The sequence below is a fragment of the Xenopus laevis genome, chromosome 7L (assembly GCF_017654675.1).
Source record: "Xenopus laevis strain J_2021 chromosome 7L, Xenopus_laevis_v10.1, whole genome shotgun sequence".
In the NCBI taxonomy this organism is placed as follows: Eukaryota; Metazoa; Chordata; class Amphibia; order Anura; family Pipidae; genus Xenopus; species Xenopus laevis.
Genome location: NC_054383.1, coordinates 2,740,914 through 2,759,394, shown reverse-complemented (window position 1 = coordinate 2,759,394; position 18,481 = coordinate 2,740,914). Strand labels below are relative to the sequence as shown.

Here is an 18,481-nt window from a genome sequence, read left to right as displayed (position 1 = left end):
ATATCTGATTGGTTGCTGTGGGTTACTGGTGCTGAGTATAGTCGCTCGTTCCAGTTCGGTGTGTTTGTTCCTAACGTGACTAATAGACTGATGCCTTTTAGTAGTTGTCCCATATATGTATATGTATATGTTCAGTTAATTGTACTCTCAGCGCCCCTGACGGACACACACTGGCCGGAAGGACATTGCCAGCGGTTAATTAGATTTATGCTCCGGCAGGTTAAAGGTTAATCCGCACTCGCTCTCGGTCACCTTGTGGGGGCGGGAAAAGGTGTGCTCTGACGTCACGAGGAGTCAGGCGGCGATTGGCTGAACGCGGTGCGGCCGCTGACGGCACGGCGGCCATCTTTGTTGATGTGTCAGTGAGTTCGGCTGCGATGGATCCGCAGTGAGAGGCCGAACCGGGAGCGTAGATGCCTGAGGGGGAAACGGGAACAGAAAACCCGCAGGTATTACCAGGCGCTCGGCAGCTTTATGGCGCGTGTGTGTGGGCTTTAGGTTTTGTCTGTGTGAGACACCGTAGGGTCTGTGAGTGTGAGAGACGCTATTTGTGTCAGACATGAAATTCCGTAGCGACGCCGCAGGGGCAGGTGCCAAAACAGGGGCTTATTTATAAACACTGGGAATATTCCCCCCGGGCAGTAACCCATGGCAACCAGACTATTGCTTTCAGTGTTCAGCCTACAGCTGTCTGATCAGATCTAATCACTGATTGGTTCATGTGGGTCACTGACCAGCTGCAAATGGGCCCAGTGTTTAGAAATGTATTTGTTTGCGCGTGGGACTGAGCTGCTCATGAGTGGGACCAGGCCCGACTCACAATCTGTGGCTAAAGCAAATGCCTCAGGGGCGGCTATAAGCTCCCATAGAAAGTCACTGTTTGTTGGGCCTGTGTGTACCTGAAATACCAGCCACTATTTTAATTCTCAGTCCAGACCTGAGTGGGACTAGTGGCAGCACATCAGCCAGAGCAGCAGGTTCAGTAATGTCTCTCGTCTAATTCCCTCACACGTTACTGACTGTATTGTGTGTGTGTGTGTCTTTGTGTGTCTGTCTCTTTGTGTGTGTGTGTGTGTGTCTCTCTTTGTGTGTGTCTCTTTGTGTGTGTGTGTGTCTCTTTGTGTGTGTGTGTGTCTCTTTGTGTGTGTGTCTCTTTGTGTGTGTGTCTCTTTGTGTGTGTGTGTCTCTTTGTGTGTGTGTGTCTCTTTGTGTGTGTGTGTGTCTCTGTGTGTGTGTCTCTTTGTGTGTGTGTGTGTCTCTTTGTGTGTGTGTGTGTCTCTTTGTGTGTGTGTGTGTCTCTTTGTGTGTGTGTGTGTGTCTCTTTGTGTGCTGTGTGTGTGGTGTCTCTTTTGTGTGATGGTCTTCTTTGTGTGTGTGTGTGTGTCTCTTTTGTGTGGTGTGTGTGTGTCTTGTGTGTGTGTGTTGTGTGTCCCTTTGTGTGTGTGTGTGTCTTCTTTGGTGTGTGTGTTGTCTTTGTGTGTGTGTGTGTCTCTTTGTGTGTGTGTGTGTCTTTGTGTGTGTGTGTGTGTCTCTTTGTGTGTGTGTGTGTGTGTCTGTGTGTGTCTCTTTGTGTGTGTGTGTGTCTCTTTGTGTGTGTGTGTGTCTCTGTGTGTGTGTGTGTGTGTGTGTGTGTGTCTTTGTGTGTGTGACAGAGAGAAACCAGTGAGGCTGAGTGTGATACTGTCACAGCTTCTTGTTCCTTCTCACAGGACTGTGTGGTACAATGGTGCCTTGTCATTGGAACAAAGGTCAGACCCGCTGCAGTTTTATAACCAGGGATTATTTGTCCTTTATATTGCAATTTGGCAGCCCGGTGCTATCACATGTACATACACTATGCATACAATATATACACACAGCCCTGCACACTTGTCAGCTCATATACACACAGTCACACACAGGCCCATCGTCTCTCCCATCCTGCGCTGCCCACAGTGTCTCTAAAAAGAAAGAAATGTGCCACAGATAATGTATAAAACTCACCAAATAGAATCCGGCTGCCCCAGACCCTCCGCTCGGGGAGTGGGAGGCCATTAACTGTGCAAACAGATACGAGTTGTCCTCCCGACACTCTAGGAGATCCACGGGGCTTCAGATGTGGAAGTTAAAGCAATTTTTAATGGAACAAAAATGTAATTATAAACATCTCCATTGGCCCTATGAATTTCTTGACCAGTAGGCACTCAGTCATGGGCTAAGTGTTCATTGGGCATGAACCACGTAGGGGCAATGGAGATGTTTATATTTACATTTATCTATGAGCCTGTGCTCTTCCTATAGTGTTGAGGCCACTTCTGTATTTTTCCACTGTCTCCCCCCCCCCAAACTGCACTGGTCGGAGCCACTTGAATAGTCTCATACAGATCTACTGTATCTTTGCTCAGTTGTATGGCAATGACCCAGTCACCAATGTGTATAAGAAACGGATCCGCACACACACTGATTAATGCAGTCGGGGAATATCCCCTTTTATTCAGCCACCAAACATCATGTTTGGTGGCTGAATAAAAGGGGATATTCCCCGACTGCATTAATCAGTGTGTGTGCGGATCCGTTTCTTATACACATTGGTTGCTAAGGGACCCAGCCAGGTCAACGGAAGGAACGCACCACCAACTTGCAGGATTGGTGAACTACAGGTGCGTGGTAGGAGAATTACAACATAATGACCCAGTCACACCAGCACCACATGAGGAGCTTGTTTGTATTATACTAAAGACATGTAGCATTTTTGTTACAAAAGCCGCTTTCCTTTCCAAAGATTGTTGCTGTTCCCCATCTAATGTCATATTTCCACCTTTCTTTATTATTTGCATTTAAACTCACAGGTGAAGAAGGTGTCAAAGAGCAGTGTGTTAGTGTGCAGGTTGAATGGCCCCCATGCTGCTCCACTCGCTATTCTGGGGAGAATCTCTGTATAATGTGGGAAATGGGGGAATCTCTGTACAGTGGAAACATTGTACATTGTGCTCACTTGGGTAGAGAATTTATAAAGTGCAGCGACGTTACTGTGCATTCCTGTCTGCTGGACAAAAGCAAAGGACAAATGCTCTGTGCATTCTATCCTGCCAGATAAATCAGTTAGAGATGCATTGCTCCCATAGATCTGCAGTGAAACATGTACATATTATATGTTACACACAGAGTTGTAAATCAGAATGTTTACAAGAGAGCTGCCTTACCCAGTGCTGAGTCTGAAGCTACGATTTACCCTTGTTGATCTATAAAATGGTGGTTCACATTTAAATTAACTTTTAGTATGTTATAGAAAGGCCAATTCTAAACAACCTTTCGATTAGTCTTCATTATTTATTTTTTTATAGCATTTGCCTTCTTCTTCTGACTCTTTCCAGCTTTTAAATGGAGTCATCTAAAAACAAATGCTCTGTAAGACTACACTTTTATAGTTACGACTCCTTTTTATTACTCCTCTTTCTATTCACATTCCAGTCTCCTATTCAAATCAGTGCATGGCTGCTAGGGGAATTTGGACCTTAGCGACCAGACGGCTGGAATTGCAAACTGGAGAGCTGCTGAATAAAAAGCTAAATAACTCAAAAAGCACAAGTAATAGAAAATTAAAACCAGTTGCAGATTGTCTTAGAATATCCCTCTCTACATCATACTAACAGTTAATTTAAAGTTGAACAATCCCTTTAAATGTATTTTATCCAACCTGTGTCCCAGTCTAAGTAACTGAGCAAACCCCCGAACCATAAGTCTCTCACCTAAAATCGTGCCCCCCGGTCTGGAGCGCAGGTTTCCCCTGTAAGATCCATAAATATTGCCCCTTACCGACTCGGGCGCATTTGTTCACAATTTGGCACAATTTAATAAGCTTGCATGAAATAATATACCCTAAAACCCCCTCCCTTATACAGGCATGTTATAGGTGTGTGAATAGCCGTTTTACTCGGTCATGATGAGTCATTTACTGGTTTCTAAATCTATAACGTGTGAGGGTTTTATGTTCTTTTAATTTGTTTATAGTGATGTGTTTTGTCTCATTTCCATTTCCTTTTAAAATTTCCCCGGGATGTTATTGAAATGTAAAGTTTCCCTGCAGGTCGGTTGTTACATCCTTGACCTCATTCCTCCACATCACTTTAACTGCACCCTCAAATTATAATACAATATTGGCGTGGAACACAGTGTGCGTTGTATCCAATAACCAGGTTATAAATTGTGTAGTCCTGGATTAGGCTTGGGGATGTCAGATGCTTTTGTTGTACAGTAACAGCTGGCTACCTGAATAACTAACAGTTTTGTTACCTCACCTATATATAGTGAGTTAAGTGCCCCCTCTTGTATAATATAAGGATATTATAAGTTACCAAGGAGTTCCATGACCATACAAACACATGAGGCCAAAGGGTACTTAATTTATTATAATACACAAGTTTCAGTGAGTCATGTGACCGAAATGGCATCACTAAGTGCCAATTATAACCCATGACCTCATTAAGCACAATTTATAATTCTATTATACTAATATATGTGATATGTGACAAATACAGTTCTCTAATGCACGTTTCCTATACAACCTATAACGAGGGGGAGACACACATTCTTCATTTCTCTTGTTAAGCATCATAGATAGTTGCTATGGATCAGGCATATTGAACTTTGGAGATCTTTTCAGTTAGTGTAGTGATTTCAAGCGGCCTGGATAATTGAATGGGGTATCTTATCAAAGGCCATGTACAGTAAATAAATACATTATTTACACAAGCTTTACTGCTCTTGTTGCCACAGCAGTCGCAGGAGTTGTATAACTGTCTCTGTACGTTCATGTTTTCTTGAGATGTGTGTGTGTGTGTATCTCTCTCTCTCTCCCACTCTCTCTCTCTCTTTATATTTCATCTCTCTCCCTCTCCCTCTCCCTCTCTCTCTCTCTCTCTCTCTCTCTCTCTCTCTCTCTCTCTCTCTCTCTCTCTCTCTCTCTCTCTCTCTCTCTCTCTCTCTCTCTCTCTCTCTCTCTCTCTCTCTCTCTCTCTCTCTCTCTCTCTCTCTCTCTCTCTCTCTCTCTCTCTTTATATTTCATCTCTCTCTCTCTCTCTCTCTCTCGCTCGCCAGCACTGGGCCAATTTGCCCTTGGGCAGTTACCTATAGCAACCAATCAGTGATTAGCTTTTTAAAGCCAGCTGCAAGTAGAACAATGAATGCAGCAATTTGATTGGTTTCCATGGGTTACTGCCCATGGGCACATTTTCCCAGTGTTGATAAATGATTTTGTCCAAAACGTTTTAAAGGGGTGGTTCACCTTTAGTATACATTTTAGTATGTTATAGAATGGCCAAAAACATTTTAACCATAGGGCCACTGCATAAGCCCCTCCCTCAATGCTACTAAGAAGACCCCCCACCCCCTCCGAACAACCGTGGTCCTATGTATCTTTAGTGAAATGTCCGAGATGCACAGGTCGGGTGGAGGCAGCCATGTCTGACCACTTAACTTCCTGTCTGTCCTGTTCCCTCCTACCAAGATCATGTGAGCAAGGAACATATTGCCAACTTTCTCTGCCTTTTCAGTATTAGGGAATGGGATTTTTGGGGTGGGTACCTTTGGTGCTGTTGGGGAGGGGGCTTCTGCAGGGGCCCTATGTTTAAAATATTTTGTTCTCCTTTAATTCAGATAAAAATTCTATCTCATGTGTTATGTAATGAGAGTTGCTTTAAAATATGCTGTATGTTCCCTTTAATTTTCACATCATCTTTGCTACTTTATTTCTAAAATGATCTTTCCCCTGCATGGCCGTTATTTTGTTTCAGGATCCTTCTTTTCCCCAGCTTCCCTAGCTGTTCATGCTTTTAGACAAAATATCTAAATTCTATAAATAAAATCCATTATAAAATGTTTGTGTGATATGTTGGAACAGGATCACTTTTTCCACAACGCTGGGTCTGTGCTGCTTTCAGAGGATGACATTTTTCTTTAAAAAAAAAAAGTCCCGAAAAGTAGAGAGAACAATGCACCTGTCTCCGACTTTCCATATTTTCCTTTAAGCTCAGAAATCGTTAATGAGCCTTGACAATTGTGTAAGCGAGCCCATTCATCATGCTTGGCGTTTCTAGGATCATCACCTGACGTACAGACCTCGTGTTTTATTTGCTCAGCCCTTACCTGAATTAACACCTTAACTCTGCACCTTCTCCTTGTCATATGGAACTCGCCTCATTCTGACATGTTATTATTGTCACTTATTTATGAAGCTCTAAGGGTGCTGGCACACTCCCATCATTAAAACTTCAATACGGCGAATGATCTCCTGAAAAGGACTTTTTATAGGATAACATTAAGGGGCAGATTTATTAAAGGAAAACTAAAGCCTAAAAATGAATATGGCTAAAAATGTCCTATTTTCTATAGTGAACTTATTGCACGAGGCTAAGACAATCTGCAGTTAGCCTTCATTTAAAAAAAAATTATGGTTTTTCAGTTATTTAGCTTTTTTTTTTCCAGTTTGGTATTACAGCAGCTATCTGGTTGCTAGGGTCCCTTTTAGCCTAGCAACCAGGCAACACTTTGAATGAAAGTCTGTGAATGAATAGGAGAGGCCCTGAATAAAAAGTAACAATAGCAATAACATTGTATCCTCACAGAGATATAGTTTTTTGGCTGCCGGGGTCTTTGAAAGCTGGAAAGAGGAAGACAAAAAATGTAAATATTTATAGTACAAGAATGGGATCCGTTATCCAGACACCCGTTAATCAGAAAGCACCGAATTCTGAAAATGTGGTATCCCGTATACTCCATTTTATCCAAATAATCTAGATTTTAAAAACAGATTTCCCTCTTCTCCGTAATAATAATAAAACGGCACCTTGTACACGATCCAAACTAAGATATAACTAATTCTTATTGGAGATAAAATAATCCTATTGGGTTTATTTAATGTTTACATGCCTTGCTATTAGACTTACAGTCCACATTCAGAACGATCCGTTTTCCAGAAAAGCCCAGGTCCCGAGCATTCTGGATAACTGGTCCCCATACCTGTACTCTGCCCAGCTTTCTCATATGTTGTTTCTGTATTTAGAGTATCCGTTAATCAAGTATGGAGGTTCCTGTCTCAGAAGAGCCAGACGGGGTTCCTCAGGGGACAGCGGCAGAGAGTGATCAGATGAATGTTCTACCATCTTGCAAGGAACACAATTCCGAGGAAACTGAAATGGCTCCGGAACAGAAAGTGGAATCGGTTTCAGTTGTGCCTGACGCAAATGGGATTATACATGGCACCCAGCCCCAGGACATTGTACTCGTTACTCCCCAACCTGTGGACTCCATACCGGAGCTACCGCCAGCACCCCAACAAGACATCGCTCCACAAGCACCTGATATGGATGAACCTAAGGAACTGATAACCAAATATCCTCAGGATCTTGAAATAACAGGATTAATAGAGGACTCGGTTAAAGACATGATCACAGGGAGTCATTTTGACACAGACTGCACTAAAGATTTGCTCTCCAAGATCCAAAGCTCATCTCCGCAGGAAAGTTTGTTGGAGGAAATAGAAGAAGAGCTCAGCAGCACAGAATTCGATTTTAAAAGGCCAAATGGACTGAACAAAGCAGAACTGACTCTTAATATGCTGGAAAAATGCGTCCAAAATAAATATCTACAGCAGGAACAGACCATAAACAGGTAAGCGCTGCTCCTATCCAAGTGCAGAGAGGAAAGGAGTCTAACATACCCTGGCTCTCTATCATAGAATTTCACTAGGGGTGCTAAATACCAAGTCTTCCGAAAAAGATACAACTAAATACAAACCCCGTTTCACATCCTTGACATTTGAGAAAAAGGTCAGTTGTGAAGAAAACGTGATTCGTTGTTCAGAGCTTTAAAGTCACATCATTTTGGGGTTCAGGTATGGCTGAGCTGAATGCTGAATTCAGTGCATCTCTAAATTTGAGGATTTGCGAAAAACCAAGCTGTATTTTCTTAAAGGGATTCTTCACCTTTAAATTAACTGTTAGTAGGACGTAGAGAGCGATATTCTGAGACAATTTGCATTTGGTTTTAATTTTTTATTATTTGTGGTTTTTGAGTTATTTAGCTTTTTATTCAGCAGCTCTCCAGTTTGCGGTTTCAGCAATATGGTTGCTAGGGTGCAAATTACCCTAGCAACCATGCATTGCTTTGAATAAGAGACTGGAATATGAATAGAAGTATGAGTAATAAAAAATAGCAATAACAATACATTTAAAACCTTACAAAGCATTTGTGACCCCCATTTGAAAGAGTCAGAAGAAGTCAAATAATTCAAAAACTATAAAAAAAGAAATAACGAAGACCAATTAAAAAGTTGTTTCGAATTGGCCATTCTATAACATACTAAAAGTCAACTTAAAGGTGTACCACCCCTTCAATATAAGATTTGGATAACACAAAAAGAACCATTTTGGGAGTGGAAAATTATTCATGTTACCATAATTCTAGTCTTTTATTTGGGACCCCTCAAACAATAATAGGTCATATAAGTAAAATAAATGGATATATAGGGCAGCCATGTGTGGAGTAAATTGTATATACCATTGTTGCTTAGAGCTGAAGAGAATGTTACTATTTCTCCCAGTAGTCTGTTCTCAGGCTCATGGCACATAAGCCCACTGGAGATAGTCCGATTTCCTCCTGAAAAAGCTCAAATTCGTTTTTTTTTGAGTTTCTAGTGGATTCTGGCACTTCTACACCAGCTATACAATGTTGGTGACAATGAGCCTAAAGAGACGCTAAACTCCCTTTTTATTGCACCTTTGTATCCATCAAATTAAAATGTTGAGACTAATACCATAAAGCAATGCCACTTGGCTAGTTCCTAGTACTAAGCACTAGTAAGCAAGAATAATTCCGGGTTTAGTTTCCTGGTAAAGTTGGAGAATAAGTTGGAGACTCTTGATGATGTAGAGAATTTATTGATGAGATGCAGAGACAGTCATGAATTGGCCTTTACAGAAGCCTGTAAACAGATTACAAAGGTCAGCATTTCAGTTAGACTGGTCTTGGTTAAGGTACAGTATGAGGAGGCCAGAATTGTTATCATTTGGTGGGATAGACAAGCTGTCACCCAAACTGTGAGGTTTTGAGATAAGGAAAGGTTTTTTTTAATGGTGCATTGCTCTAAGAGTTATCAGTGATGCCAAATCATTAAAAATCACTTTTTTATTTAAACACTTTAATAATGTTGGCACAAGCCAATTCTTTGACAGTTAACATGTGCAGCTTGTTTGTTGTATGATCAATCTTCTTGACTTATGTTGTTGCCCCCAGACTGATAGAACAGAATAAGAAGCACCAAGAGCTCATCTTGGAAATCTGTTCCGAAAAGGATCATTTAAGGGAAGAGGTGAAAAAGCTGACAGAGGGGGAAAAGAAGTATATCGGCTCCATCAAACAGGTACAGCTGGAAAAGCTTCATTGTTTTGTGTATGGGGTCAGGGTGGCATAAAGAGGTATGTGTTATTGGCTAAAGCTGGAACTGCTGGTCGTTTAGGGAACAAATGCTATAATAATTTTAAGGAAAATAAAGGTCACGGAGTGATCAGTTCTAAACCTGCCCCTACTGTAGAATTAAAGTATTCTGGACTGTCTTAAGACACTGGAATGCTGGTGAATCATAGAGATGGGAAATCTGACAGCTATGCTTAATAGCAACCTGAAAAAAACACTCCAGAAAGTCTGGAATATCTGGATACATAGGCAGGGCATGTTGCATACCTTTTAAGGGCCAGGGCACACGCTCATATTCAGGGAGATTAGTCGCTTTGGGGGTGACTAATCTCCCCGAACTGCCTCCAGCTGGCGATTTACTAGCTGGCGGGAGGCATTTCGGGAAGATTAGTCGCCCCGTAGAAGAAGAGATCTGTCGCCGGGCGACTAATCTCCCTGAATCTGAGCGTGTGCATTGACCCTTAAAAGATGGCACTCGGAGTGATTAGTTTTCCGAAGTTGCCCCTCGAGGAAACTTCGAGCGACTTTGGAAAACAAAGCGCTCAATCGTGCCATCCCACCGGCGATTTACATTCTAGGCGGCGGCAGGCAGTTCGGGCAGATTAGTCGCCCCGAAGAAGAGGAGATTAGTTGCCAGGCGACTAATCTCACCGAATCTGAGCGTGTGCCCTCACCCTAAAATGTGATGCGATTTGACAAGCTCATTAACAATAAGAATACTTGGTTACTGATATGTATATGTAAGCGGAAACATACACTCCATTGTGTTACTGAACTGCTGTAAAAAGAAATACAAATTACGTTTAAAAAAAATAAATAAAAAGACGGGAATGCAAGCCTCCAAATCTGGCCATACACGTAAAGATCTCCAAAGTCACCAAACTAATGGATGTTTATCTGATACGCCCACCCATGCGCTGGCCCATTTCTAGTTTATCTGACTTTAGTGCAAGGCGCAACTCGAGGGACAATGAGATTTGGGAGTCAGAGACAAGGGTAGACCCAGGGATATCCTATTTTTAAGCACTAGTTTAGTGCAAGGCACAACTAGCCAGATGTTGTTAGTGAAGGCTCTCAGAGTTTCCTATACATGGACAATAATCTGCCAATTGTCTTCAGGGGCATTGTTTCACCCCCAGATCCTCTCCTGTTTCTCTTTCCATAGAGTCCTCCTGTGAAACATTAAGAGGGATTATTTATCAAAGGTAGAGTTGTGTTTTCCCGAAAAATTTGATTTGTATAGGGTGGTTTTTAAAAACTCATTTGTGGGTTAAAAGAGAGCTGGAAACCGCTTAAATCTGAAAATACTCCAGCTGAAGCCTGTTGAGGTCATGAAGGAGTCAATGGCAGAGATCCCTTGAACCATTTGAAGATGTTAATGGCCTGCATGATGTTCAGGTGTTTTCTGTGGGTTTCACTGTAAGGGCCCTTACTCACGGTTGTTTGAAGCTGCGCCAGGCGCGATCCTGGCCCCTCCGCCGCCTGAGGCAGCAGCAGTTGCTGCTGCCCCCCCTCCCCCAGAAATTCGCTCTTAAAGTACCAGGAGCAGCATTTTTGCCTATTGGGGCGCTGCCGCCTGAGGCGACAGCCTCAACTCTCCTCATTGGCGAAGCACCCCTGAGCTGCGCTGCCCTGCGTTCCAGTTTTATGCTTTCAGTTGCAGAGGAGTGCTGGATTAGACACGCTAAATGCAGGTTGGGACGCAGCATGTTGCATTTTACCTGTGTTCGGAGCTTACATGCGTCTGTGAGTACAGCCGCATTGAAAAAAATTCAGCATGTCTACTCCCGCACTCCCCTGCGCCTGGACGGATAAAACCGGAACGCTGGTGGAGCGCAACTTCACACGCCCGTGAGTAAGGGCCCTTAACTCTGTTAATTCAAGCAATTTGTTTTTTCCTGTGGAAACCTTGATTAATTTGAGTTTTCGGGTTGTTCAACCCGAATTCACTGATTCAAGTTTTTTCCGTTCAAGTTTTTTTTCTTAAATAAGAAAAAATTTGAGTTCATTCGAGGTATGAAAAAACCTTACAAACCTAAAAATCGACCTATGATAAATATCCCCCCTTTGTGAACAGTATCCTGTAGATAACATAACATTTGGCACAGGTAAGTGTACCTTGAGTAATATCTGGCTGTCTAATGTTTCAACCTCCCATACATCTTTAGCTGCAGAGTTCAGTAACTGAGGCTGGAGTAAAGTGTCAGCTTTTCTTGCAAGTCTTGTGCAGTCAGTTTTGAGTCATGACCATTTCTAGGGAGCATCTCAGTGGTTCCTTTTCTTCCAAATTGATCAACACTGGCACATCCATGCACTTCTGCTGTTTGTACTGGAATAAGTGATGTAGGTTCTCTCTTAGTATTTACAAGGGGGCTGTTTGCTTGTTTTGATATCAATTGTCTGCTTATAGTTATAAGCTGTTTCTTTGAGAGTTCTGACCACAATTCTAATGTCTTTTTTATACTGGCAATACATTTGCACCATACCAATAAACAAATACAAATACACCAAACCAGTTTCTGTGTATAATGACTCAGTAGATAAACAATGCTGTCATGTATCCCATGAAGCTCAGAGTGGGTTATAAACATTAATAAATGAGCATAATGTGCTGTGCTAAGCTTAGGGCCACATTTCCCAGCCTGTAGCCAAGGATAACCTGACCAGCTGTCATTTACTTACACTCTGAAGCTTTTTGCATTGATTCACAGGGCAATGGGCAGGTGCCCAGCTAATTAGAATTGGGAAACAAAAGTCCCTTTTTTTTTTTTTTTTTTTTTTTTTAAATTGACTTAACTTATAACTAAACTTTCTGCATAAAGGGGTTGTTCACCATTAAATGAACTATTAATATGATGTAGAGAATGATATTCTGAGACAATTTTCAATTTTTCATTTTTTATTATTTGTGGTTATTGAGCTATTTCCCTTTTAGCTCTCCTGTTTGCAATTTCAGCAGTCTGGTTGCAGATTCCCCTAGCAACCATGAATCGATTTAAATAAGAGACTGGTATATGAATAGGAGACGCCTGAATAGAAAGACGAGTAATAAAAAGTAACGATAAGCATAACTCTCTAGCCTTACAGAGCATTTGTTTTTTTAGATGGGGTCAGTGACCCCCATTTGAAAGCTGTAAAGAGTCAGAAGAAGAAGGCAAATAATTAAAAAACTATTAAAAAAAAAAAAAAAAAATGAAGGCCAATTAAAAAGTTGCTTAGAATTAGCAGTTCTATAACTTGACTTAAAGGTGAACCACCCCTTTAATATCCAATTGCATCTTGGAGTCGGGAATGAATTTTCCCCCTCTGAGGCAAATTGAAGAGGCTTCAAATGGGTTTTTTTTTTTTGCTTCCTCTGGATCAACTGGCAGTTAGGCAGGTTATATATAGACTTAAAAGCTTGTACTTGATGGACGTGTGTCTTTTTTCAAGCTAACTCAATATGCAATATCTGTGTTAATGTTTGTCGTTGCATGTAAATGCTACAAGTACAGGTATGGGATCCGTTATCCAGAAATCTCCGAATTACAGTAAGGCCGTTTCCCATAGACAAATAATCCAAATTTTTAAAAACTTTTAATTTCCTTTTTTCTATGTAATAATAAAACAGTAGCTTGTACTTGATCCCAACTAAGATATAATTAATCCTTATTGGAGGCAAAACCAGCCCATTGGGTTTATTTCATGTTTATATGATTTTCTAGTAGACTTTAGGTATGAAGATCCAAATTACGGAAAGATCAGTTATCTGGAAAGCTCCAGGTCCCGAGCATTCTGGATAACCGGTCCCATACCTGTATTGCCTTGCAGAGCACACGATACCCTGTTATGAATGATGCCAGGCTGAAGGTGGCATTCCTTGAGAAAAACGTATGCAGTGCCCGTCTCCACTGCAGCCTTTAGTCCAACTCTGTAGGTTTGGCAGATAGGGTGGCAGCAGTGATGGGGTGGCAGCAGTGATCGTGTAGGCAGCTGGCAGTGGGCATAGCCTGGGCATCCGTTATATAACACTGTGCCTCACTGGCACCTTGTAACCTGGCAGGGACAGTGTACATCACATAGGGCTGTGCAGGCCTCTTTCATAACAACTTTCTGTACTGGGAGTTGTAGTCCAACCAAACCTGCAGTGCCCCTGGTTTTCCATTGGTGATTTAGATTTTTATCTCTGCAATTTTTGACACACGAGCATGACCTCCTATATCAATAAGTATCTGTATGTTTGATGTCTGCAACCTTCTACTGTACATCGCTGCGGTATATGTGAGCACTATAAATACGTGTAGAGACGGGCCATCTACATATAAATCTACTTGTGCACAAGTCTCTCCAGTGACCCGCCAACTTTCCTCCATCTTTCCACCACTTTTGTCTTTTTTCTTTCTTTTTTTGTTTGTTTTTCCCACTGCTTCATTATGTCTCTTGTTTATTTCCACGTCATTGGGAAGAACTTTCCTGCCTCGTCATTGACCAGAACTTGCCTTTCAGTCTTGAGTTCTGTCTTTGTTGCAGCGAGTTTAATATAGGTTTTTACATGATATAGATTCCGAGCATGTTTGCTGGGCCTCCGCTCTGCTACTTAAATCCATCCCAGAACTGTCGGCAGCAGCACTGACAATCAATAGTGATGACCTTTAGCAGCTGCTTCTGTTTTATACAGGCAATTTGCTGATTGCTAAAAAGCTTAAAGGTCAAGTCAATACAATGAATTGTTCTTGGTCTCGTTACATAGGATGTAAACCTTTTGCTTAATGAAAGTACAGCTATGGGATTAGTTATCCAGAAACCCATTATGCAGAAAGCTCAGAATCACGGAAAGGCTGTCTCATAGACTCCATTTTATACAAATAATTACATTTTTTTTTTTTTTAAAGTCTACTATTTTGGGTTCAGCCGAATTCTTCTTCAAAGGTTCAGCAGAAAACTGAACCAAACCCTAATTTGCATACGCAAATCGGATGGGGAGGGGAAAAAAGATGGCTAAAAAAATTTAGTCACATGATTTTATTGATTGGAATTAAGTTCTGCCAGGCACGAACGAGGATTCTGCTGAATCCAAATCATGCTGAAAAAAGCTGAATCCTGGCCAGATACTAGGGATGACCCAAATTCAGGATTCAGTTCGGGATTCGGCCTTTTTCAGCAGGATTTGGATTGAATACTTCTACCCGGCCAAACCGAAATTTAATCCTAATTTGCAGGGAGGGAAATCGTGTGACTTTTTGTCACAAAACAAGGAAGTAAAACATTTTTCCCCTTCCCACCCGTAATTTGCATATGCAAATTAGGCTTCGGTATTCGGTCTAATCTTTCACAAAGGATTCGGGGGTTCGGCCGAATCCACAATGGTCCCTACTGAATACCAAACTGAATCCTGAATTTGATGGATCCCTAGTTTTTAAAAATGATTCCCTTTTTCTGTGTAATAATAAAACCGTAACTTGTATTTGATCCCAACTAAGATATAATTAATCCTTATTGGAGGCAAAACCAGCCTATTGGGTTTATTCTAGTATGATATTGAAATCTGTTTGGCTGTTGATATTCTCTGCACTATTGGTTCTGACCAATGAAGCCATGTAGCAGAAGCCAGCTGATGAACAGACCTGGAACAGGACTGACTTCTGCTACTATGTTTCATAAGTCACGCGAAACCATTAAAAGAGGACCAGCCACGTCTTTCCAATAAAACAAACTGCTACTTGCCCTTTAGTCTTCCATTGAAATCTTCCAGCAAGTATCACTTTAAACCAGTAAACAGCGGGGCCTGGGGACTTGTCGGTCACGTGTAACCTGTTCTTAATCAATGGAATGTGACCTGACCCTGTTCTGGGCGCTCCCTTTACCTGCAGATTAAAAATAGCAGGTTAAATTTAGCATCTATTTACGAATACATATTATAGGCAGCTTGTTACTGCCTGCTCTCTTCTATATTTAGAGCCTATAACTCATTGCTGGTAGTATTGTGTGTGTGTGTGTAGATAGATAGATAGATAGATAGCACTATTTTGGATTCGGCCGTACCCCTGAATCTTTCTTGGAAGATTCGTCCGAATACCGAATCAGAATCCCAATTTGCATATGCAAATTAGAGGCGGGACAGGAAAAAGTGGAAAATAATTGGTTTACTTCCTTGTTTTGTGACAAAAAGTCAGGTAAAATCCTGCCCTGCCCACAATTTGCATATGTAAATTAGGATTTGGTTCGGCCAGACACAAGGATTCGGCCGAATCCTGATGAAAAAGGTCGAATCCCGAACCAAATCCTGGATTTGCTGCATCCCTAATATATAGATATAGATAGGCCATATCAGCCGACTTGCTGAAAATATAATTCCTGAGAAAAGAAATGTCTGGTGATGCTGCGCTTCTTGAAACTAACCAGAGAAATGTCAGATGATTCTTTGCCTCTCACTAACTTCATTTTCTGACAGAACAACATTGCAAGATGTTTCTTTTCTCAGGAAATGAATTTTCATTCGTTGATAGTGCTGCTCCTTTAATATTGAGCAAATATATATAATGACATGCAATATAACGAGTGAAACAGATGAGTGTCTTGAGCTTACATTTCACAAGCAGGAGCCGGAAGGTAGGAAATACCAACTCCATTATTTCTGCACTTGCGTCAGTTGTATTCTATATAGGTCAGGCCTTGTGTTACTTCTTATTGACACACCTTCTATTCGAATGCACAATGTGGGATGTTAAGTCTTTGTGCAGAGTTCAAAGTCATAGATTGTGTGTAATAAAATCCTGTGCTTTTATATTCGATAAGGCCAATGCTGCACCCTTGCAATGGCCTGGGCAAAATAAAGGCAACACTTGGGTGCAGCACCCTCATACTCGCCTATACAGGTATGGGACCTGTTATCCAGAATGTTCGGGACCTGGGGTTTTCCGGATAATGGATCTTTCCGTAGTTTGGATTTTCATGCCTTAAGTCTAGTAGAAAATCATGTAAATATTAAATAAACTGAATAAATTGGTTTTTCTTCCAATAAGGATTAATTATATCTTAGTTGGGATCAAGTACAAGCCACTGTTTTATTATTACACAGAAAAAGGAAATCATTTTTAAAAATTTTGATATTTATATAAAATGGAGTCTATGGGAGATGGCCTTTCCGTAATTCGGAGCTTTCTGGATAACTGGTTTCCGGATAAGGAATCCTATACCTGTACTATACTTTTCAGTGGCTAATAATGATATTGCTGCAGTGTCCCCTGATATGACCCAGTAAAGGCATCTTGGGACTTTGTAGGGCTGTGGTCACTCCAGAAAGATGACCCTTTCTCTCTAGCTGTCAGTTGGAGGAGAGAGTAATTCATGGAATGCAATAGAATGGATTGAATTCCCATTAGAAACTGGGATGATAGATTCTAGTAACCCCTGTCCATGGGATGCGGGCGCAGCAGCAGTGAAGGAGAGCTCACCCATATCTCACCCATATCTGGAAATAGCACCTTGTATCTTAAAGGGAAACTGTGATGGGAAAATTTTTATTTTAAAACGCATCAGTTAATAGTCGTTTCTCAAAAGAGAAAACAGTTTTTCTTTTAATTTTAAAATCTTACATGGGGCTAGACATATTGTCCATTTCCCAGCTGCCCTCAGTCATGTGACTTGTGCTCTGATAAACTTCAGTCACTTTGTACTGCAAGTTGGAGTGATATCACCCCCTCCCTTTCCCCCCCCCCAGCAGCCTAACAACAGAACAATGGGAAGGTAACCAGATAGCAGCTGCCTGGTAGATCTAAGAACAGCACTTAATAGTAAAATCCAGGTCCCACTGAGACACATTCAGTTACATTGAGTAGGAGAAACAACAGCCTGCCAGAAAGCAGTTCCATCCTAAAGTGCTGGCTCTTTCTGAAATCACATGACCAGGCAAAATGACCTGAGATGCACCTACACACCAATATTACAACTAATACACTTGCTGCTTCAGGAATGACATTTTATATTGTACAGTGAATTATTTGCAGTGTTATCAGTGTGATTTAGAAATAAAAACTACATCCTAAAAATCACGACAGAACCCCTTTAAAATATCCAAAATTGCACGAATACCTTGTAGGCCATTGGGCATAATATAGTCTAGCGCACATTTCCAAATGGTTATTTTTGTTCTTATCGACCCGTCTCTTGACATTCCCTTCTCGTACTTTGCAACTGAGCTGGTTGTAACGATCTCCAATTGTTCCCACAGCTGGAAGGGAAACTGGAAGAACTCCACAAAGAGCTGAAAATGTCTAAAGATAAACTTGTGGCACAGGATTCCTCCGCCAAGAACGCCATTCAGCAGCTTCACAAGGAGATGGCCTTCCGGACGGAGCAGGTAACTCTCGCAATCCTTCTATATGTGAAACACATTAACATTTTATTTACATACATTTTTTATCATCGGTTTTCAAATCATAACGTTTTTTACATAACCCTTATTAGAAAAAGCCTTAATAAAATATCCCTTGCATCCACCACCAGTTCTATCAGTTAAAGAAGAAGGGAAATCAATATAACTTGGGGGTGCCCAAAGTGATTGTAATAACTTTCCTGATACCCCCGTCTAGGGCCCCTGTTTGAAAAGAACCCCGGGCCGGTGCAGTGAGCACCATAGAGCAATCCTCTTCTTCCTCTCCATCTTTCTTCAAAATTCCAGGGCAGATGTAAACTGTATCTATACGGCTCTCCATTTGAATTTCCAATTGTAAAGGAAGTAGAAAGCTGGGCGAGACATGAAAGGCAAACATGATTATGTAAGCAAAGGTTGAATTTTAATATAGGAATTCATTAATGAATCATCAATGTGCAATGTTCAGCTCATCTTAAACTAGATAAGCAAGCCCTGGGACTGATTTTGTTTTATCCTGTAACCAGGACTCGTTATGACTTATTCACTGTAACTAGGAATACAATGAACCTGTAAATGCTGGTTAATTAATAGTGGGAGGAAGCACCGATATTGGCAGAAATGCTCAGGATGTGCGTAAGGCTATAATGAGAATTAATTCATTCTTCTTGAAGGGTCATT

The 18,481-nt window shown here is 41.3% G+C and overlaps 1 protein-coding gene across 1 annotated transcript in view; it reads left to right on the top strand.

The window, feature by feature from the left end:
- Positions 1-160: 160 nt before the first annotated feature.
- Positions 161-18,481, top strand: part of ccdc186.L (coiled-coil domain containing 186 L homeolog) — a 51,194-nt gene continuing 32,873 nt past the window's right edge. Inside the window, exons 1-4 of the mRNA XM_018224979.2 lie at positions 161-449; positions 7,040-7,647; positions 9,271-9,397; positions 17,660-17,788. Coding sequence (XP_018080468.1) covers positions 7,058-7,647; positions 9,271-9,397; positions 17,660-17,788 — 846 coding nt within the window. The 5' untranslated portion in view covers positions 161-449; positions 7,040-7,057. The remainder of the gene's footprint in view (positions 450-7,039; positions 7,648-9,270; positions 9,398-17,659; positions 17,789-18,481) is intronic.